General features: G+C 36.4%; 1 protein-coding gene across 3 annotated transcripts in view; it reads left to right on the top strand.

The window, feature by feature from the left end:
• SLC9B2 (solute carrier family 9 member B2) overlaps positions 1-24,658 on the top strand; it is a 57,640-nt gene that overhangs the window by 19,367 nt on the left and 13,615 nt on the right. For 2 of the 3 annotated variants that reach the window (XM_036341014.1, XM_036341032.1), the window contains exons 2-10: positions 1,327-1,466; positions 2,627-2,807; positions 8,027-8,197; positions 10,614-10,756; positions 11,612-11,739; positions 13,134-13,309; positions 17,505-17,611; positions 19,284-19,433; positions 22,872-22,980. In XM_036341014.1, coding sequence (XP_036196907.1) covers positions 1,377-1,466; positions 2,627-2,807; positions 8,027-8,197; positions 10,614-10,756; positions 11,612-11,739; positions 13,134-13,309; positions 17,505-17,611; positions 19,284-19,433; positions 22,872-22,980 — 1,255 coding nt within the window. In that variant the 5' untranslated portion in view covers positions 1,327-1,376. The remainder of the gene's footprint in view (positions 1-1,326; positions 1,467-2,626; positions 2,808-8,026; positions 8,198-10,613; positions 10,757-11,611; positions 11,740-13,133; positions 13,310-17,504; positions 17,612-19,283; positions 19,434-22,871; positions 22,981-24,658) is intronic. The other variant, XM_036341022.1, reaches the window with a different exon arrangement.

Raw genomic sequence — 24,658 nt, 5'->3', positions numbered from 1 at the left:
AAAAGCAAAAAGATTCTTAGAGAATTATGATTATTAGAAAGAAGGCATATGAGTGGCTAACAACCAACACTATTGAACACTTACCATATGTATGGTTGGAACAACTCTAGCCTCCATTGTATAGAAGAGGAATTAGTTACAATTTGGTGGATGATGGAACTGAACTTCAGGCCCAGGTTTGTCCAACTCCAAAGCCAGCAGACCTCTAATAGTGGTGTAAACAATTTCCTCAAGGCTTGGCAGCCCAAGACCGATGTAGCCACTCAAGGATGTCACCAAGGAACCAGCTCCTCCTGTTATACTTATGTACTATCTGTGGTATAGGACCTTTTAATCTCATGGTTGAAAGATGGGTGCTGGCCCTCCAGCTTGTGTACCTACAAGAAGAAAGGGAAATATTAGAGGGTAAAGAGTAAACATTATGATCCTTGAAAGCCTTGCCACATTGTTTGGGAATGAAATTCCCCCGAAAGACTCCCACTTATATCTCATTACGAAGAACTGTGACCCATGGTCACCTCTAGCTGCAAAGTGGCTAAGAATTAGAGTACTTGGCTCTCAGACTACACAGCATAGAAAGCCTAGGGAGAAGGGATTGAAGTGGGTGCTTATGGAGGTCTGCCTTACAGGTTTTTTAGTTATTTTGTGTAAGTTTATTTTTTCTGGGATACTGTGAACCTATGGAGAACAAAGAATATGTTTTCATATCTGAATTGCCCACACTAATGGGCAAGTGACTACCATAGCACTTATTACAATATCTAAGACATTGTGGCTACTCAAATCAATGTTGTTGGTGGGGGGGGGGGGGTTAACTTTAATTTAGAAATAACAACCATGCAAGAATTAGTGACACTAGTTTCTCTGAAAATGATGGAATCCATAGACTTCTCTCTGGTGAGCCATTTCCTCATATCAACGTTGGAAAATTACCTGGAGGTTTTCTGCTTCATTGAAGCAGAGAAGACAATTGAAGGTAGTATTACTTGGAATATTTGAAGTATAAATCACAAAAACAAGGTGGAAAGAAATCATAGAAAAGTATGATGGTCAACAAGGGCTTTTTCAAGAGAGGTAAAAAGATAAGAATTAGAATAAGATATTGTAATCAAAGAAAAGATTAACGATTAAAAACTAAGAATAGTCTAATTTAAAATATTTTAGATGTTCAGAGTTCTAAGGGGAAAAAATGAGTACAAGTCATTAGTTTAAATTGCTCAAATTGCTGTTTAATTTATTTGTTTAAATCTCAGATTGCCAAAATAGGGAAAAATAAATAAATAAATCTCAGATTGCCATTCTCTATCTATCCTATTTCTCCTTCAGAACAGATCCTGTTTGTTGCCCCTCTGTCATCTTATTCTTAGTTATAAATCATGGGGGATGAGGATAAAACAGTTAAACATGAAGATTTGGAACCATCCACAGGGGTGAATCACACAGCCTCTGCGTATCAACAAACACAGGTAAATCTGCAATCACATGACGTTCATCCCAACTATTTCCTTAAGGAAAGGACTATATGTTTCCAAATCTATGATAGAATTGTTTTCTTTTCATTATATCACTCAGTTAACAATTCTCCATGTTCTTTAATTTTTTATTATGTTTTTATTGATTTCAGGAGGAAGGGAGAGGGAGAGAAAGATAGAAACATCAATGATGAGAATCATTGATTGGCTGCCTCCTGCACGCCCCCTACTAGGGATCCAGCCCACAACCCCGGCATGTGTCCTGACTGGGAATCAAACTGTGACCTCCTGATTTATAGGTTGAAGCTCAAACACTGAGCCACACCATCTGAGTAATTATTCCTGTTCTTAATCCCCAAACTCATACAGTCCAGGGTAGGTGTGACTACCAGTTTTCCCAGATAGTCATTAGCAGCTGGCCCAACATAAGGCTAGAAAAATAAAGAGCCTGTGAAATTCTTTATGTTCCCAGCCAAACCCTTACTATATCTAGTAGTTTTTTTGTTGCTTAAATTCAAGCAGATGAATAAGTGAGAATTGATTTTCACCAAAGATAGTTATTTTCTTCTGGATTACTTTTAAATATTTACCAACTATTGCCTTAAATCATATCTTTTTGTTTGTTTGTTTTTAATCCTCACCTGAGGATATGTTTTATTGACTTTTTAGAGAAAGAAGCAGGGAGAGAGAAAGAGAAAGAGAAACATCATGGGAGAGAGAAACATGATGGTTGCCTCCCATACGCACCTTGACCAGGGATGAACCCACAACCTAGGTATGTGCCCTGATCAGGAAGCGAACCTGAAACCTTTTGGTGTATGAGACAACTCTCCAACCAACAGAGTTACTGAGCCAGGGCTTGAATCATATCTTAAATAGGCTCATTTTTAAACCCAGGATTGTAAAACATAATGAAATTTTATGTGACTCAAACATTTATAATGAGACAAATAATGACTCAATGGCAAATATACCCAATATAGTTCTTGTTCCAACTATTAGCTGATTAATAATAAAGCCATCCATTTCCCAGTACTAGCCTTGATTCTAGCAATGGGAGTTTGATTTGTGATGTGATGGCTCAGTAACTTAAAAAAATGTATAACAAATATACAATTTTAAGAATTTTTTTCTAAAAATTTCTTTAAACACAGGAGGAACCTGTTATAAACCAAATAGGATTAGATGAAAGTGAATCAACTGAAGGAAGTAGTGGTATGACCAGCAGTGGAAAAAGACTACAAGAAACATCAACTGAATCAAATCGTTTGCAAAGACTAAGGCAAACATTTGCTTGCCCTCCACATGGCTTACTGGATAAAGTAATAACAAATGGTATGTAAATGGTAAGGATAAATTCAGAAACAGAGGGTAAAATACAAAGTTGTTATATAATGGGAGATTCTAAATAATATGGTTTAAAGGACAAAAAGAAGTTACTTCTCTCTCACAAAAAAACTACTAGGTGAAAAATTCACAATGGTAAGTTGCTCTGCTCCACACAGTCATTCAGGGGCCCAGGCTGAAGGGCTCCACCATGTTTCACACCAGGCTTCCAAGAGCGCTGTGGTCATCACCATTCCAGAGGCCTGGAAGAGGCAAAGAGCAGGGATCAAGGACCTTTTCCTTTTCTGTATCTGAGTTACTTCACAGGACTATGTTAGGGCTCCAATAAGAAAAGTGATTGAGAAATTGCTTGTAAACAGAAAAGCACTACATAAGTGTTGGTTGTTATTACTGTGAGTTAATGCAACCGATGTTCGAGGGAACACAGTTCAGTTTATACTTCCAAGTGAATCGTGTCATTTTATAAGTAAAGGTCTTGGTTTGCAATTCAACTTATTCCAATAAAGGTGTTATTACTTAAAATATTTGGGGGATTTTTCTTTGGGGAATTTATTTCAACATGGTTTTGAATATTGTTAGGGTTGAGATCTATCGGTCTTTGAGGCATGGATTTGGTTTTTGGAGGCAGCCAGACATTATTCTGATACCAATTTGATGAATAAGTGGATGTTCAAACTGAGTAATGCTGGGTTTTGTTCAAGAAAGGAAGTGTGTGCGTTTGTGTTTATGTTTATGTGTGTGTTATGTACATTGGAGGATGTGTGGTATAATAGGAAAAAGGGGGAGGAGTTTGAAAATTGCCTGTAAAGGCAAATTTAAAAACAATTTCACAAATTGTATTGAGGAATGACAGCATCATCAAAATAAATATATTGCCTCCCAAAGAAAATATGTTGAAAAATGTAACACATTTGATCTAGAAATTATGTTTATTGAAAAATCAGACTCACTTCTTTGTAGTTGTATTTCATTTGGGAGCTCTGAACGACATTTTTATCATTCTCAACTGGGGCAATGGACGCCAAGTATAATACATTAGGTATACTTTAGGGCCTAGACATGTTTTCAATGAAATTAGGTCTGTTTCTAAACTACCATGAGAAAAAGAAACCTCAAACTTCATTTAAAACACATAGAAAAAACCATGTTCCAAAATATAGCCATATAGTCAATATGGCTACAGGTAATTTAATACTTTTTCTGTCCTTTGTATTTTTTTTAACTTGCACCATTAAGTTATGGCACATTTCTAGTTAAAACATTTGCAGTAAAACAGATAAAGATGGGGTATAAATTAGTGATGTGATTTTGAGACTAATTTTTTAAAAATTCTATAGTCATTGTCCATCCAGGTGCCAGAGAAATGTGACTCAGTATATAAATACCTCTTTACTTGTTTCCTGTACTTCTATTTCTAAGGCTTACCAGACTGCTTTTTTCCTATACTACTTCCTGTGCCCATTCAGAATAAATAAGTATTCTTCTTAAGAAGTAAATGTTACATGTGAATATGCAAATTACCAAAATCATAAATGAGAAGTAAATTATTAACTGAATTAAATGTGATTTATGGAAATCTTATAAATGTACATTTGCTATGTATTTAGAATTGCATTTTGAATATGGGGAATGAAAAGAAAATTCAAGGTTTAAAAAAGTGGTCTTAAAGTAGGAAAAAAATTTAAAATTATTAACACAGTGTTTATTTCCATCAATATATAATTTATATCATCAATGTATATTTATTGGCCAGTGTATTGCCAATATATACTTATTAACACAGTAATTATTTGTTCTCATCAATAAGTGGATAACCAGATCTCATTATGAGATAATAAAGTTCCATTAAAGTGAAAAACTCCTAATTCTACCTGGCTGAATTTAGTATAAAAAATGGGTTTATGCTGTGAGAAAGTAAAATTTAGTAGCTGGCAATTCTGCTTCCCCATTACACCTCTAATACTGCACAGAAATTTCAGCCCCCATAGCTGTTGAAAATACCAAAGGCCCCTTAGTTATTTAACAGTAATAGCAGCATAAGCCTAGAAAATCTGGAACAATTCCATGAGGGTTTAAAAAATGAAATGTTGGATTTGATCTCTAGCAATATGGTAGATAAGACTCAATGAACAATTTTACTTATACCAATGAAAATATCTGAAAAAAATTTTTAAGTCTTTTTTAATGTATTTTTTATCTATCAAGGAAACAGGAAATCATCAGGACACCAAACCAAATTATAAGAGAGAGAAATAAGCCCTCAATTTAGCTTTCACCCTGAAGGCTTCTGCAAAATACCAGTGAACTTGAGATATATTTTAAGAACTAAGAGTATAGGAGGCTACACTAGAGCCTAGGTTGGGAGACGTGTAATAGGAGAAATCATTCGCCCTTACCCATACACAGCTGGAACCCAGTGTCATGGTGAATTTGAGGTAAACCTGCCCTAAAGATGGGGCCAGCAGCTAAACCTATCTGTGGGAGAGTATCCACTAAAAATGTGTAAATTCATGCTGATTTGTGTTCCGAAGTCAGTGAAGAAAATCAAGCTGAAAATATGTCTAAAAGTGGTCCTGAATTATTAGCTTCTGAGTGCATGACAGAAGCAAATTCAGAGCTTATCTGGCAAAGCTCACATTCAACCTGAGGCTCCAACAACTCTCAAAGATAAAGTTCCAAGGAAGTGGTTACTATTGCAAAACAAACTAAAAAATATGACAACGTGAATAAGGAAACAGATTATAAAATTTTGCATTATATGAAAATTTAATATAAAATATTTTTGGTATCTATAAAGAAGTTGAGATGATAATTATGAGTGCAAAGTAAGTAACTATTTTTAAAATGAACAAAGATATTCTATTAAGAAACAAATTGAATTTCTAGAAATGAAAGATAGGGTATAATAATTGAAATAGAAAACTTAGTAGTTAGATTAGGCAACAAAGTAATAAAAAGGGAGTTGATAAACTAACAAATAGGTCTGAAGAGATTATCGAGAATGTAGTACACAGACAAAAAAAGATAATATGAAAACGAGAGTTAGCAACATATGTGTAACTATCCAGTCATAGTTCCAGAAAAGGAGAATAGGAAGAATGGCAAAGAAATACTTGAAGAAATGAAGACAGAATTTTCCAAAATTGATGAACACCAAAAACTAAGCGAAGCAAAAGGAATCCATCCTAAACATAACATAATTAAAAACAGCCAAAGGAAAATTACCTAAAAGAACTGAAATTAAACTTAAAATGAAATTAACAACAGCAAAAGCCGGAAAACAGTAATAATATTTTCAAGGAACTGAGAAAGTCTCAACCTAGGATTGTATACCCAGAACAACTATCTATTAAAAATGAAAATGAAGGTAATTCTAGACAAATAGAACAGATCCTAATGAGAAACATAGCATACTTCACTGCCAAGTGTTTCTGTACCACTCAGCTCATTTGAAATGGTAAATAGGGAATCATGTCAGTGTAATATGAAATTTGCATTTTTGTACATAATTTTTCCTGGCACATTAATACTTTGCCTCATCAAGCAATAGAAGTGAATTGAAAACAAACAAAAAGAAATCTGGTATATGCTTTCTTACAATTAAAGATTAATTCCTTGCCCTAGCAGATTTGGCTCAGTGGATAGAGCGTCAGCCTTCGGACTGAAGGGCCCCAGACTTAAATCCAGTCAATGGCACCTGTCCTGGTTGTGGGCTTGATCCCCAGTAAGGGGCGGGGAGGAGGCAGCCAATCAATGATTCTTTTTCATCATTGATGTTTCTCTCTCTCTCTCTCCCTCTCCTTTCTTCTCTGAAATCAACAAAAATATTTTTAAAGTTTTTTAAAAAAAGATTAAAGCCTTGCTAATATAAGGACCTTTTAAAAAGCTGAGCTCTCTGTGGAAGTGCCTTCTTTTCAGGCAGTTGGTTGCTGGTGTAGGAATTTCATAAGACCATTAACTTTCTACGTTACGCTGCCCAATGAAACCATTTGTCAGTGACGAAGCTGACAGTACAGATGAAGAAGCTGCCAACACTTTTCACTCAGTTAATAAAACCAAACATTACAACATTTGATTGATGGGGAAGACTGCAGATTTAGATGGAACTCCTCTCTATTTAAGGCAAAGCCCTCAAGATTCTCCATCTTGAAATAGGAAGTGTGGTTCCAGGGTTATAGTCGGCAAAGAAGAGACTGAAGGAGGGAGAGACAAATGTCAGTGGAGATTTAACTGGGTTGGCACTTTTTTTTCAGGATGGTTGTTATTTTTGTTAGTGCTTTGGTCACAAGTTTTGAGTTTAGAGTGGTCTGGCCAACTCTGTTTTCCCGTGAGCCTTTCTATTTTCAGTGTATAGGTTTGTAGAACACAAGGTTTTCAAACGGGGAAAAGTATTTCACATTCTAAGAAATGCCTCTACTAAAGGGAATACTTCAGGCAACTGTTGTCTCAGGTGAAAGGTGTGAGATGCCATAGTGAATGATGTTTAAAAAAAAATAGGTAAGGCCCAGCCAGTGTGGCTCAGTGGTTGAGCACTGACCTATAAACCAGAAGATCACGGTCCGATTCTCAGTCAGGACACATGCCTGGTTGTGGGCTTGATCTCCAGTGGGGGCTATGCAAGAAGCAGCCAATCAATGATTCTCTCTCATCTTTGATGTTTCCATCTCTATCTCCCTCTCCCTTCCTCTCTGATATCAATAAAAATATATTTTAAAAAATAGGTTAAGTATGTGGGTAATTCTAAACAAACAGTGACTGTAGAAAAGAAATAATAATGTCTACTTCAATGCAGAACTAAAATACTGGCATGTGATTGTTCAAGTATTCTCATGTTCCTGTGAAGAGGGTAAAGATAGTGATTCTCTTTTTAATATTAACTACTGAGATACTTATGGTAAAATTATAAAGAAAAATAAGAAAATGGCAAAAAAAAATTCAAGATAGCAGTTCCTTCTGGCAGGGCGAGAGGAACTGGGGATGGAGCTAGAAGGGGGGCACTTAGGTGGATTCAAGGCCAGGCGTAACAGTCTGTTTCCTCAGATGTGGGTTATTACCTCATTGTTCATAGTCATTATGTTCTCAAATTTACACATGGTTATAAGTATTTGTGTACGTATTCAATGTGTGTTTTTTTTTTAATTTCGGTTATATTTAAACCTGCATATAACAACTTACTGATAAAAACTCATTTTCCTGGTTTATTTCAGTTACTATGGTTGTTCTCCTGTGGGCTGTAGTTTGGTCAATCACTGGCAGTGAATGTCTTCCTGGAGGAAACCTGTTTGGGATTATAATCCTTTTCTATTGTGCCGTCATCGGAGGCAAACTTTTTGGGTTCATCAAGTTACCTACGTTGCCTCCACTGCCTCCTCTTCTTGGTAAGTGCTGAACACTTCCTGTCTTCTTCAGTGTAAATCCTGTTTTAAGAATAGTAGTTTGGAAATAAAGGAATAAGCTATTTCTGTATTTTCTGTGCTAGAGCTAAACACTGAAAATTAAATTTTGAGGAATTTTATGAGCCCGTAGTGAAAAATGGTGATTTCAAAAAATTAAATTATAAATACTTACTGCCCATTTCTTTCAACTACACATTCGGTGACATCATGTTCACAGCTTAACATGGGCCAGGATGGAAGTATTTATAAGACAGAAATCAGCATATGCTACACATCAAGACTTGATATCTTGTAAGTCACTCACATTTTTGACAAACAAGTGAGGTTCCAACACATATTTTGTTCTTATTCATTTATATAAACAAACAAAAATATCAACCAATATTTCTGGTGATGCTAGCTAGTACTCACTCATCGGTGATGTGAGCAACTTCTTTGCTAATTTATTTCAATAAGGATTTGCTTCTAAATAACTTGGGAGTATTTGAAGTAAAATTGGCCTTTTGTTGATAATCCTTGTATATTTAAAAAACTTTCTATAATAACAAATTAAGGGGAAAAAAGAATACACCTTATCAAAGAAGGTGTTCTTTCCTCTACAACCAAGGCAGAGTTTCCTGTATGCTTAGAGGCAAGAAGGGGACATCTGCCATATCGCAAGCAGGTGGCCCCATCCCCCAGACCTCTGGCAAAGGAAATGTGGTCCCAGGGAAATTGTTTTCACATTCACTTGGAGAATAAAAAGTCCTCCTTCCATAAGATGTTTTTGAATTTTTATAAGATTATTATTCCTTTTGATTTCAGGTAGTTATATGCCTTAATCATTATAATGATTGCCCTAGCTGGTATTGATTGCCCTAGCTGGTTTGGCTCATTGGCCTGCAGACTGAGGGTCCCGGGTTCAATTCTGGTCAAGGGCACATGCCTGGGTTGTGGGCTCAATTCCCAGTATGGGGCATGCAGGAGGCAGCCAATCAATGATTCTCTCTCATCTTTGATGTTTCTATCTCTTTCTCCCTCTCCCTTCCTCTCTGAAATCAATAAAAACTCAGCTTTCCTAACCCTGCCTTTCTCCCCTTCCCCTTCTTTGGATCTCTGGGACTCATATCTCTTGTCTCAGTTCATACTGATGCTCCCTTAACATTGAGATGTCAGTATATCTTGCTCCCCTACTGGCTGAAAGCAGTACTGAGTCCTTGCTCATTATCTCAAATACCTACTACAGCAAGCATGTCAAACTCAAAGGCTAACACGGGCCAAATAAACAAGGTTTAAGTTTATGTGGGCCGCAAAAAAACAAAAGCTTCAATTTTCATAGAAACATAGGTTTATTTCAATAGAGACAAAGGGTTGAAATAAATGAGTAATCGTTAACATAAAATAATAGAACATTTTAATAAAAATTAATTTTTTTCTTGAACGTTAACTTACCAGACACTGAATAACTGCACAAATTAATAAGCATAGCACAAATAAACCTATTTTTCCTGTTCTCCGAAAGCGAAATATTTCCTGTTGTGCACACCAAACAAGTCAGTCCAAGACTAATGATGTGGCAATCAGCTGCTGAAATATTCGCTGCTAGTATTAGTGGAGTGAAATGGTGCGCCTGCACATAAGGTGCGTAAGGGAAATGAATGCAACACGATTATAGTAATCAGTCATTAGTGAACATTGTAGTTCATTATTAATAATCATGTATAACAGGACATTGTGAAATTTAAGTTACGAAATTTTTATTAAAACGTTTCTTACATACCGTTATATTGGCTGGGCCGCGTGCAGCCCGCGGGCCATGAGTTTGACACGCTTGTACTACAGTGTCTCAGATACTGAAGGCAGTGGTATGTGTTTAATGACTGACGAAAAGAGGCACCAGCTGACATGATAGAGCAATATCCAATTCACCACAACCCACTTTTAAGCCTTTGTAAAGCAGGTTATGTCTTTTTTATTAAATTATCTGGTTTGAAGGTAAAATAGAGCCCATATAGGTGTTGATATTTATTTCAGGTAATCTGACTTAGCAAATAATTTTAGGAACTGTTTGCTAGTTGCACATAAAGAGATGACTGAATTAGGCATTTTATTAGGCATTTTATTAAAACATTTAATATTTGATCACGTTTTCTAATACTGCCTCCTATTTCTCTCTTTCAATTTCAGTTATTCTAATAATTATTCTAATCTGTCCTTTCAATTTGTATATTAAAGCTTTTTCTTTGCTCCTGTATTATATTAATATTAAATTAAAGTTTAATGTAATTTTATCTGAGGGCTAAGCATAAAGGAAGTGGTCCCTGAGATTACAGAGTAGTCTCTCTCATATCCACAGTGCCAAAAAGTGTTTTCTGTATTTGAAAACTATCTAAAGGGTTGTTTGACTTCTCCATTCCAGGCATGCTGCTTGCTGGGTTTCTCATAAAAAATATCCCTGTCATCAATGATAATGTACAGATCAAGCACAAGTGGTCCTCTGCTTTGAGAAGCATAGCCCTGTCTATCATATTGGTTCGTGCTGGCCTTGGGCTTGATTCAAAGGTACTGAAGTTGTAAATGTCTAACTGTTGACTAGGAATTTTATTCTTCCAATGTCACAAGTATTTAGAATCCCTGACCTTTAGGAAATGGATGTGGACTCTCTGCATGGCATTCTCAAAAAGACAACACAATTTATTTCATGCAGGACTGTCCCCAGAAGATGTACCCATACTCTTTCTTGGAGAAGGTGGAGTTACTGCCTGTTTGGGGACAGCACCAAGAATAAAGCCCCTCCCTTTCTCTGACAGAGATATAGGCCATAATTATAAGTAATGAGCAGAGAGAAATATATTTTTGATGCATAAAACCCTTTACAAATGAGGTGTTCAGGACTAACTATACTGGCTTAGGAAACTGCCTGGTATATAGAATGAGTCTCAAGTATACTTTTCTAGAATGCTTTTATTCTTGTATGTCTTTGAATATAAAATGAATATTCTTAGGGATGAGTCTTTAACCTGGGTTCATGCTGGGGCCACAGGTTATACATAAAGCCAACACTGAGAAGGTTAAACGGGTGTGGAGATTATGAGCTGCCTTCCTGGATTCAAACCTAACTCTACCACTCACCAATTTCATGATTTTGGGCAAATCACTTGAACTTGTGCCTTTTCAGATGAACACATCTAAAACACCGTGGTAATAATATTACGTGTATCATAGGGTTGCTATGAGGACTAAATAAGCTATCTCTAAAACACTTAGAACACTGAAATGTTTGTAGAATAAAACGCATCACCTGGAAACTTCATGACGATCCAGACATGGTCTCAATACTGAAGAAAAAGCAATTCATGTCATTTTCTCTGTGTGTCTTTAGCAGATTGCTTTAGAATGTCTGTTTTTATATCGCAGGCCCTGCAGAAGTTGAAGGGTGTTTGTATGCGATTATCCGTCGGTCCTTGTCTTGTGGAGGCATGCACGTCCGCTCTTCTCGCCCACTTCCTAATGGGGTTACCATGGCAATGGGCATTTATCCTGGGGTAATGATTTTTCCTTGTCGTATGAAAATATGCATGGATATTTAGAACTTTCTCTAATTCGATACAAGAGAATGCATAATAGCATTTTCTTAAGGACATCAGAAAATACAAAATGGATATTTCAGCACGATATTTAAGTATTAATAGTCCAACATGTAAATATTATGAAGAGCATACATCTTTGCCGGTGCTAACTTTTACAGTGGTCATAATAATTTACACGATTGAGGAAGTAATAGGCTTTTTACCTACATCTGACTCCGTGCTGCTGAGAGAGCTGTTGGATCTCACTCCAGAGTCGGCACAAAGGATCACTGAGACATCAGCAGTGATCACCTGGTACCGTTTTCCTCTAGGCCAGTGGTTCTCAACCTTCTGGCCCTTTAAATACAGTTCCTCATGTTGTGACCCAACCATAAAATTATTTTCGTTGCTACTTCGTAACTGTAATGTTGCTACTGTTATGAATCGTCACGTAAATATCTGATATGCAGGATGGTCTTAGACAACCCCTGTGAAAGGGTCGTTTGACTGCCAAAGGGGTCGCGACCCACAGGTTGAGAACCACTGCTCTAGACTATTGTGATTAGGGGATTCTGCTGCCTCTTCCTTGCACTATCAGTTACTATTTCCAACGGCTGAGGGCCAGGAGAGGTAAATAAATATAAATTGCTTAGTAAAATTGTAGGGTAATAAGTAGGTGAGACGTTAGTTATTGCTTCTCATGAGTAAGACTCTGTAGCTATATTCTGCCTGGGCTCAGGTCCAGCTCTGTAACTTTCCAGTGTATGATCTCTGGCAAGTTACCTAATCTCTCTGTGCCTCAATGTCTTCATTTGCAAAATGAACAGAATGATTGTAGCTACTTCATAGGGTTGTTGTGAGGATTAAATTATTTAATATATGCAAACTGCTTAAGATGGGGTTTGGCACATGGTAAGCACTGTAACATGCTCCTTCTGTTACTACTGCTGCTATTCTTAGTATCACTGTCACTGTCAGGATGGCCTTCCCCTTCCTAGTCTGTTGTCTTATTTTACATGCCAAGGCCCGGTAGAAGGCCCGAGATCACTGTGTTCCAATCCACAGATCCATGGCCATCTTTTTAAAATGGCAGTTTCCTGGAGCCTAACCTCATTAGGTCTTCTAGACCACCCATAAATGCAGATATATATTAGGCAACCAAAGTGCTTACAGTGTAGGTGGTGCATGGCCACAGTTTGTCAAGTGTTCTGTAGAACTTGTATGTGTGTATGTGTTTCTGGTTTGATGCATCACTGCCATTCAAAAGACTCTCTCACATGTGTGCTCTAAAAGAGCAGAGGTTATTGTAATTTCATAACAATGATGATGAGTGAGATGCTACCATAAATGTTTAAGCACTGCCTGCTTAGTTTTGTTGTAGGTGCTGTCTCTCCAGCTGTCGTGGTGCCTTCAATGCTCCTTTTGCAGGAAGGAGGTTATGGTGTTGAAAAAGGTGTCCCAACCTTACTCATGGCAGCTGGCAGCTTCGATGACATTCTGGCCATCACTGGCTTCAACACGTGCTTAGGCATGGCCTTTTCCACAGGTAAACTGATCAGCTCACAATGTGCTGTTCTCTGAGCTCTAGAGACAGATTGTGATGACATAAGCATGGCATATTTGCTTGATGATTGATTAAGGCAAATTGAAATAGAGAAAGCAACTGCAAGAGTTAGGTCCTTACCTAAGCGGGGACCAGTAGCTTTCTAGCTTTACTCCCTTAACCCAGACTGCTCAAGTAGCATGGGAGGTGCACAAAGGACTTTGCAAAGTAGCAAAGTTTAAAGGAGAACAGCTTCTGTATGGAGACTTCACACAAGGGATGAGTAGGTTTTTCAATGAGCCCAAAGGACAGAGAACATTCCAAGTGGAAGGAACAATTTCTGTTTTCTCATCTTTAACATTTTATGAGTAATAACAACAATGATTTTAATAAATAGCCTATTAATACTTGATAATTGTTGATATGGATGTATTTTGGTTTAAGTAGTAATAAAAGAGGAGCACACCTTAGGAAGTTATGTATTCTCTCTCCAGCCCCCAGTAGTTATCTTAACCACTTATGGTTATATATGATTTACACTGATTACCTAGAGCCTCACCTCTTCCTGTTGCCCCAGTTGCCTTACACCCAGTCCCTGTCATTTCTCACTAGTAAATTAAGCTCATCAGAATATGGTTTTCATGATGTTACTTTCTTGTTCAAGGACCAATGAAGATTCCCTATTACCTATTAAATTAAAATCTAATGGTTCTCAGCCTCAGCTGCACACATGTCAATGTAAGAAACATCCAAACCTGCAGAGAATTTTTATGCATTTATTTGGGCCAAACTAACTACAAGTGCCTGGAAGCAAAATCTCAACATATTGAGACAATGCTCCAAAGAATAGCGGTTTTACAGCTTATTTTATACATTAGAATCAAAGGAGGAGCTGTATGTGGGGGAGGGGTGCTACATAAAATTCATTGGTGGTTGATTAGGGAGGCAGGAGAAAGCAAAACAGTGAAATCTCTGAGATTGGATAAAGAATAAGACATACTTCTTTTTCATTGGTGGACATAGGATAGTTAACTATTCACATTTACAGCGCACAGAGATGGTATGTGGGGAACAAGGTAACAGTGAGGGGCCTGTGATCTGGTGGGAGGTGTGCTCTGAGGGATCTGGAAAATGAGATTACTCTGACAGTGCAAAGGTATGTTATCTTAGATGGAGAAAGATAATAGGCTCATCAGGGTAAAGAAGCTACAGGGAGGGGATGTGACTAAACACCATGACCCACTTTTAGTTAGGAATTTTTATTATTCAAACCATCCTATGTGGTTACTTTTAGTCTCTGAGTTTGTAAGATCCGCCATGCAGGCCTCTCCTGAGTTTGTCAGGTTTAGTATGAAGTTACTTTTGTCCACACTAGAATTACATAGGGAGTGGGGGAATTTAAAAAATATTCATATATGGGCCTTACCTTAGACCAGTTAAATCAAAACCTTTGGGAATAGAAAACACAACTTTAGAGTGTTAAAAAAATATATCAACCAAATAAACTTGAACATCTAATTGGCCTTATTAAGTGATTCATGAATCAGGTATATCCCATCTAGCAACTAGAAGACACTCTATGGGGTTGTACAAAATGGAAGATTGTCATAGAAAGAAAGATTTAACAAAAGAAAAGAAAGGGTTATTTTTAGAACAAACTGTCTTTTGGGGTGTGGGGTGGGAGACAAGAATTTTTATCATGCAGATTGCCTATGAATAAGATTGTATTTCTGAGAGATGTTGAAACTGCAGTTAAATCAGGTGTTAAATCTAGGTTTGATATCATGGGCTTTAGCACGAGTGACACCATTGGGGGCCTACAGTTTTCTCGTTAACAATAGTAACAGAGTTTGCATTAGAATCATTGGGGAGTAAGAAGAACAGGGACAGAGAGGGCAATGGGGAGGGTCTCCTTGGGTGTTCATAATCTGGAGGGTCGGAGGCTGTGGATAGCTTAAAAACCTTCCTTGTTGACAATGCTGCATACCCTCTACCTGTTCCCAGACGGGGCCCTTAGACCTTTTGGATGGGAACTACCTGGAGCCTCTTTAAAATGTGGATCCCAAGCCCTGACAGACCTACTGAACCAGAATTTTCAGAGGTGCGACCCAGGAAGTCTTTTTTTTAAACAACTTTACTATATGAGACTGACAGTCATTGGCACTTTCTATACATTTATAGTCTATTATTTACTGTAATAGGTTTGAGACATATGTTATTATTATATACTTTTGACAGTCATACTTTGCCTAACAGAGAGTTGTCTGAACTAAATAAAATTACTACAAGGTATTACTTTTTTTAAAATTAATTTTTCACAGAGAGGAAGGGAAAGGGATAGAGTTAGAAACTTCAATCAGCTGCCTCCTGCACGCCCCCTACTGGGAATGTGCCCACAACCAAGGTACATGACCTTGACTGGAATTGAACCTGGGACCCTTCAGTCCACAGGCCAATGCTCTATCCACTGAGCCAAACCAGTCAGGGCCAAGGTATTACATTTTTAAATAAGAGAGATGATTGAAACTGTAGGAGAAGAAAAACTGGTTTACCTCTATCCATTTCAGGTTCCTTGTCTGGGGCCCTGTAAATTAGACTGACAAAAGACAGGTTAACAGGGAAAAACAGTTTATTAGCATGTGTATTGTGCTACGTATACAAGGGAGTACTCAGTGATGAGTAACTCAAAGGAGTGGTTAGAACTTGGGCTTAAGTGGCACCTTAGCAAGAAACAATAATTTTGTAGAAAGTTTCCAGACAAAGGATAAGGACTTTTGAGTTTTTAGGGCAGCAAATTATGGAAAGGCAAATGTATGAGAAAATTAATGGTAGATGAGGGTTGGTCTTAGCAAAAACTGTTATGTAGATTCCTCTGGTGCCATCTCTGAGTTTATGAGGGTCCCTGGCTTTGTCAGTGGTTAATTTCTGTCCTTCCTGGTAGAAAGGGGAGAGGGACATCTTTACAAATTTATAGCCAGCTTTGAAGCAAATACAGGGAGTATAGAGAACTTTTCGTGTATCTTTCTTCTCAGCTCAAACATCCTTACGCCAAAATAGTATATTGTGGGGAATAACAAGTAGCAGAATAACAAGAAACCACCACAACTCATTAATACATTTATTCTGAGGATAGTGTTGAAGAAAGGCTTTATGTGTTGAGCAATTTTAATAAATTTTTTTGTGCAGTGTGTTAACAGAGATTTGTTTCATTGAAGTGGCCTAAATCTTTTATGCTATGGTGGAAAATATAGTTCTACTCACCTCTCCATATTATGATATTTCAAAGAAGCTAGACTTCTAAGGGCAATTTCAAAAATATTTTTTTTAATTTTATTTTTCAATTACAGTTGGCCATTTAATATTACTTTATATTAGTTTCAGGTGTACAGCCTAGTAGTTAGGCAATGATATAATATGCAAAGTGATCCTCCCGATAATTCACGTACTCAGCTGACACCATACCTAATTATTACAATACTATTGACTATAGTTTCTATGTGCTGTACTTTACATCCCCAGGACTTTTTTTTCAGATTTACTTTTAGAATAAACATTTGAGAATGGGTAAGTCCCTTACACTGATTGTGATAAGAAAAGAATCTTGATTTTAATTGCCAGATTCTTAAATTACTATATTCTATACATATCAGAGCTACTCAAAATTAATGTACACTTATTATTAAAAAATCAGGCTCTCAAATACCAGACTAAGATTTGAACAAAAAAAAATTTATCCTAAGTGCCACTGGACTTTTTTTTTATGGGAATACATTAAAGATAGAGTTTATGGTTAAAAAAAAAAACAACAGCAACAGTCGACTAATTGAGGGCACACAAATAAAAGGAAATGATTCTTAATGTTTTTGATTCCATTGCTTCGCATTATCAGCAGTGCCTGGATCAGAGTGGTCATCAGTTTGAAAACAGACATTGAGGGAAAAAAAAACACAATTCATTTCTGTAGATTCTTTTAAATTTTGAAAATGAACTGTATGTTAATAAACACTGACTTTATAATCATTCAAAGTGTGTATACATTTTTGGGGGATACACTGTACTTAAGAATGCAGAGTCGGAAAATATCTGTAAACTCTTCCTTCAATGTAATTTGATGTTTTATGTTGATGTTTAAAATCCAATCTGTTTATTTGTGGATTTAGAGTTTTGTCTGAAGTCTTCCGTTTGATGTGTTTTTAAGGCTCCACACTGTTTAATGTCTTCAGAGGAGTTTTGGAGGTGCTGATTGGTGTGGCAGCTGGATTTCTTCTTGGATTTTTCATTAAGTACTTTCCAAGCAGTGACCAGGTAAAAGCAATAATCTGCAAGAAAGTCATGCTCTAAGTATCATTGGAAAAACATTATGGAGCACTTCCTTCAAAGCTGATGTGAAGGGCGGGACTTAGAAAATGCCCCCATTTCATACTGCTTGTTGCTCTCACAGTGCTGCCCGTGAGCTTTATAAAGAGGACTAAATGCATGAGATTTGAATGCAGTCCTGAAAGTTCTTCTCAACTTTTATTCTGTACATTTTAAGTTTCACCGTAAAACAAATAACAATTCCAAAACAATATGATATGCAAGTTTTTAATTTTTTAAAATTCATTTATTTTAACTTTATTTCTATTTGTGTCTATTTGTTTTTACTTATGGTTCATAATACTCAACTAAATTAAGATATAAAATGGCTGTTTGAGCCCCCTTTTTAGTATCAAAATACTTTAGATTCTAATACTATCAAATATACCTTAATGTTTCATTACAATATAGTCCAATATTTCTAACCAAGGAAATCAAAGTTCTTTATGGTTCACAATGATTTCTTAATGATTACTGTCCTAAGTTCCTTAGGATAAATAAATTAATTTTTTTTTTCTATATGAATTGGCATTTTGAAGATTTCAAAGTATTCTGAATGGGATTAGAAACAACTAAAGTAGAAATTTAAGTAAGAAAATTATATTTGAATTTATATTGTACTCCACAAAACTCCTAGTAAAATTGTTTTGTAACAAGCCATTATAAAAACTTTATAAAAAATTTTTTTGAATGCAAAAAGAAAATGACAGGATTTTTCTGATTACACAACAAAATAAAAATGTGTGTAAAATTGTGCATAAAATGATATGGTAAGTTCAATAAAGTGCCACTCTGTTCCATATGGCAGGCACTAGCTACATGTGGCTGAGGCAGATATAGACACTTCCATAGACAGTGCAGATACAGACATTTCCATCACCACTGACCGTTCTATTGGGAAGCTCTGATCTAGTGCAGTCCACTGGTAACCTATGATGTGAGTACTATTCATACAACCATTTTACTGATAAGGAAATCAAAGCTTAGGGAGAAGTGACTTGAACAAGGTCACATAGCTAGACTGCAGTGCAGTAGGGCATTAACTTAGTTATTTCACCTCCAGAGCCTGCATGCATCGAAGTCAAGCATTCTTAAAGACCCTCCTGCCTTCTAATGTTATCAAGAAGTTTAAAGGCTGAACAGCAAAAAGTAAAGGGAAAGAGGTACACATTTCTTAGACTTTAAAAATCAACAACAAAAGTAAATAAACAAAAATAAAACTCAACAACAACAAAACACAACACAATCTATAGCCTCTTAAAGCTTCCTGGTATTTAGAAAAACCAGGAGAGCATCACATTAAAGAATAAACAGAGAATACAGTGGGGCCCTGACTTACGAGTTTAATTCGTTCAGAGACCGAGCTCGTTAAGGAGCTCTTTAACTCAAATTACTCTATCAACTCAATGCAAAAAATCGGCCGAGAAACAGCTGTTATCTCAAAAAACTCGTTAGTCGGGACACTCATAAGTCAAGGCCCCACTGTATCTATAATAAAAATGATAGATATGTCATATCTTTATTCTTTACAAAATGCCCATGATGTATGTAACTAAGTCTTGAAGGTGAAAAAATCAGTAATATGAAATAATGGAGCTAATCAACCTTTTTTCCCCTCCAGAGCAAACTCGTATGGAAGAGAGCCTTCCTTGTCCTGGGGCTCTCTGTGCTAGCGGTGTTCAGCAGCACGTACTTGGGTTTCCCTGGGTCCGGAGGACTCTGCACATTGGTCATGGCTTTCCTTGCAGGCCTGGGATGGGCCAGCAAAAAGGTGCATTTCATTCTGTTCTTCTTGTAACTACTTAGTGACTAGATTAGTTTTTCTTTCCAGATACTTTCTTAACATCAGGTTAATAAAATTATTTTAGCATAAAAGCTATTTTCTATGCAGAGATAAATGTATGCCCAAATGTACACACACACATTCTTTTTTCCTGTTACATACTAGTCTATAACTTGAAATAAATCTTGGTCACATTCCCCTGATGCCTTCCTTATTCTTTGTAAGGGCTGCAGAGTATTGCATTGTATAACTGCACTATACTTTATTAAACCAGTCTTCTACTCACAGACATTTAGATTGTTGCCAGTTTTCTGCTAAACAAAAAAAAAATCCTTATATATATACCATATTTTATAAACTCTAAGACACTAGCAAGTCTAAGAAGAAAGAAAAAGAATGTTAAAGTTAAACTCTGACATGACATCCTAATTTCAGAAATGTTTAAATGTGAGGAAATGTGTATCTTTAAATCAACAAAACATATCTTTGAGTTAATCTACAGGGTAATTTCTAGAAATAAGACTGCTCTATGAAAGAGGAGGCACATTGATATTTTTTTTAATTTTACTTTTCAATTACAATTTAAGTATGTGTTATTTTGTGCTAGTTTCAGGTATACAGCATAGTGATTAGATAATCATATACTTTACAAAGTATTCCCCTCAATATCTCCTGTACCCACCTGACACTGTGCATGATTATTACAACATTATTGACTGTCATTTTGATAGTATCAATTTACTCTTTTTTTTTTCAATTTACTCTTTTATTAAGGCTGTACCATACTGTTAGGTAAAAAGTGGTATCTTGTTTTCTGTTTCTTTGATTAGCAGTAAAATTGAATACTTTTTCATATATTTAATCACTTGTATTTTTTTCTTTTCTTTGATATATCTTTTGTCCAGTTTCTTCTGAAATCTAATGCATTGATTATTGATCTGTAATATATACTAGTATACACGCATATATATGATATTAGCCTTTTTATATAGTGCATTTTTAACATACAAATGACATTTTTATGTAGTGAGATCTATGAGTCTCTTAGGACCTTTCCTCAATAGTTTTTTTTTTTCTTAAGAATCTCTTTATTATGCGGGTAAAATCTTACATATGTCATCGCAAATATTTTTTACAATAGCCTTGACAAATATATATTCGACCCACTTTACAGAAGAGGGCAATGAAGGCTTAGAGATATTAGACAGATTGTCCAGGGTCACAAAGGTGGTACGTGGCAGAGCCAGGATGAGAACACACCTTTAGACTACAGAGGGTCCCTGGCTCACAGTGGTTCAACTTAGGATTTTTTTACTTTACGATGATGGTACACATTCAGTAGAAACTCTAGGTGCAGTTTTGGATTTTGATCTTTACCTGGGCCAGCGATATGCAGTCCGATACCAGATACTTTTCTTGATACTGGGCAGTGGCAGTGAGCCTCAGCTCCCAATCAGGCACGGGATCATGAGTAAACCACCAATACGCCAGAGTACTGTGTTGCCAGCATTTTTTGGATATTGTGTGTTACGTTTTTGTATCCCATCTTGTCAACAAAATGCCCATCTGTGGCTCTTGCTTCTGGTGAGAAGTGAAAGACAATTACTCTTAAGGAGAAACTAAAGATAATTGCTTACCTATAGGCTAACCTAAGTGTCCTGAGCACATTTAGGTAGGCTAGGCTAAGCTATGATGTTTAGTAAGTGAAGTGCATTAAATGTATTTTCAACTTCGATGGATATATTGGGACATAATCTCATCATAAATCAAGGAGTGTCTGTGTATCAATATGATTCCCTGAAGAAAGGAAAGGAAACAAACCTTCATTGAACAATCATGTGGCAGGCACTCTGCATGCCTTTTGTAGTTCAGTACTCAGGAGAGTTCTTACTTCTGGAGACACCCGTCCAGTGCATCCAGATTTTGGACTTCTTTCCCCCTTGGTCTGGAATATAGCATAAGGTCAAGAACTCTGACTGCGTGAGCTAATCTCACCTGTACAATCTTGTACCTATATGATCACATACGAGTAATCTTACTCCTCAGTCCTCAATTTCTGTATCTCTCAAGTGGGGAGGGACAATAGCAACAACTCCTACACTGGAGGACTAAGTGAAATAATCTCTAGAAAACAAAGTGCTTAGTCATAGAATGCACTCAGTAAATAATAGCCCAGATTATTTTTATACCTACTTCCAGAGCAGCGCAGCATAGTAAAAAGAGCATGAAATTTAAAATATGGAGATTGGGATTCCAATCCCAGTTCTACTATTCTCTACCTGTAAATCCCCCCCAAAAGTCACTTCCCTCTCTAACACTCAGTTTTCGTAACTGTAAAATGGAGAAAATAGCAATATCTAAAGAATTGTTGGGACTATTATGTGGGAAAATGGAAATGGAACAGTTGTAAACTCAACAGTTCTATAGCAATATTGTTGACTTGTATTTTGAAAAACTAAAATATTTTATAAAATTTCATTTATGCCTATAGTCTACCCTCCAAATTTCTAAGAAATCCACTGTCTAGGGTACATGGGAAGGTGTATTGCTCAAGGGAGTTGACTATGAAATCACCCAGGAGTAGACTGGGGGGAGGCTGCTGGCCACCGGCGGCTGCTGGCCACCAGGCACTGTAGGATCCTGGCCCTGGAGAAACCACCTGGTCTGCAGGAGCCTGGTGCTGGAGGATTCTGCTGCAGGAGCCACTGAAACCAGGAAGAGCACCTTCCTCTGGCAGTATCTCTTCAGCGCCCTCTACTGACAAAATTTAACATGGTGCTAGCTAGCAAAGGAGAAATATTTTAAAGAGCGTAAAGATGGGGCTCCATTTTCCGCAGAGCGACAGAGAAAAAGGGACGATAAATTAATAACTGGAACAGCCTTTTATATGTAGATTTTATTTTTGTGCATAATTTTAAATGTCCTTAAAAGGTATTTTCTTGTAAAGATAAAATAAAATTGGAAATAAGTTAGAGGTCCATCAATAAAGAAATAATTCAATAAACTGTGGTACTTCCATACCAGATTCCTATGTAGCAATAATGAGGTACCTGGATATATGTGCTAATATGAAATCTAAATCATATTGTTAAATTAAAATGAACATAAAATTTTAAACTCTGAAAGAAAAGTATTATAGTATGTGAACACACACATACCATGCATTCAGAAGTAGTTCTCCTAAGATTACTTTATAAGACTATTTATAATTAAGATCTATCTGCAAAGCAACATTAAACACCTCATATCATAACTGTGTTATAAATATATGCAATTTTTCCTCTGTTCTAGCTAACCTCTTCATTTACAGATGTCACAGAAATAAAGCCAATCTCAGCGCAAATAGACTCAAATTTTATATTAGGAAAATTCTTAGAACTTGTAACTTTATATAATGAAAATTCATATGTATGTTTGTTTTCTTAGGCAGAGGTTCAAAAAATTATTGCAGTTGCCTGGAACATCTTTCAGCCCCTTCTCTTTGGTCTGATTGGAGCAGAGGTATCTGTTTCATCTCTCAGACCAGAAACTGTAGGTAAGAATTTCAAAGTAGTACTTTGGCTAAAATCAACTTTTTATATTCAGTTGAAATACCTTTAGTAGGTATATGTTCAGTAGTTCCCATTGTCACATACTTAATAATGGTTTAAAAGTAGTTGGTTAGTAGGGGGTAACGTGGGGATAAGGACACATATGTAATAAATAAATAAATAAATAAATAAGTAGTTGGTTAGAAAATAATGTTCATCAGCCCTAGGTGGTGCTCAGTGGTTAGAGCGCTGACCCTCAGGATTGCAAGTTCAATTCTGGTCAAGGGCATGTACCTTGGTTGCAGGATTAAACCCCCACCCTGGTCGGGCATGTGTGGGAAGCAACCAAACAAGGTGTCTCTCTCACATTGGTGTTTCTCTAAAAATCAATAGAAAAAAATACCCTCAGGTAAAGTTTAATAAAAAGAAAATAATGTTCATCAGTCTAAGATAGTAAATTAAATATCTTTACAATTATTCCTTGTAAAAAAAAAAAAAGTAACACTGCTTACTACTTTCAAAAAATGCAGGCCTTAAAATATTTTTTTCTATTCAGAGTGTTCATCTAGCCTTGTTCTGATCAAGGGCCAGAATTTTAAAGATAACTAGTCAGTTCTATAATATGTACCCATGGAATGGAAATGTTTGTGCATTCATTTTTTTAAAAATTTATTTAAGCATTTAAAAGCCACCATATTAAAACTCTCTTGATTCATAGCATCGTATTTGAAGTTAATTTGCACATATATGGTGTATTCTCTGTATTTCCTCCTTTCCTCGCATCACAATATGCTCCCTCCATCCTAGGGATCCCATCCCTGCCACCTCCTTCTGGATCTCACACATAGATTCTTGTCATACATCTTTGAATGTATTTGTCATGTACATACTTGTCAGTTTCTCCTCTTCAGAATTTAAACAGAGTCTAAGCTCTCTTATCTTAAAATAATATTCTTTCATTCTAATACATGCTACAGCATGGGTGGACATAGATGAGGACAGTATACTATTTGAAATAAGCCAGTTACAGACACAGACTGTATGATTTAACTTTTATGAGGTATTGAATATAGTCAAATTCATAGAGACAGAAAGTAAATGAGGTTGCCAAGGTTTTAGGGGAAGAGTTCTAGTGATTAGTTGCATAAAAATGTGAATGTTTAATACTACATAGCTGTATACTTAAAAATGGTTAAGATGGCCCTAGCTGGTTTGGCTCAGTGGATAGAGCATCAGCCTGCAGACTGAAGGGTCCCTGGTTCGATTCCTGTCAAGGGCACATGCCTGGATTGTGGGCTTGGTCCCCAGTAGGAAGCATGGAGGAAGCAGCTGGTCAATGACTCTCTCTCATCATTGATGTTTCTATCTCTCCCTCTCCCTTCCTCTTTGAAATCAATAAAAATATATATTTTTAAAATGGTTAAGATGATAAATTTTATGTGTATTTTAACACAATTAAAATTTATTCTTTCTCCATTTCACTTCCCTCCTCACTTACTAATCTACCTCTCTATTCCTTTTTTCAACTTTTCCAAAGAGGTAAGTAACCATATCCCCTTTTTCCATTTTAACTCCTATTCTTTAATTCAATACATTAAAAAAAAAAAAAATTTTAGACCAGCTTCTGCCCTTTCACACAACCAACCCTGCTCTGATGAAGGTCATATTGCTAAGACCACGGAA

Source organism: Myotis myotis, unplaced genomic scaffold, assembly GCF_014108235.1.
Source record: "Myotis myotis isolate mMyoMyo1 unplaced genomic scaffold, mMyoMyo1.p scaffold_m19_p_1, whole genome shotgun sequence".
Lineage (NCBI taxonomy): Eukaryota > Metazoa > Chordata > Mammalia > Chiroptera > Vespertilionidae > Myotis > Myotis myotis.
This window is presented reverse-complemented; position numbering and strand designations above follow the sequence as displayed.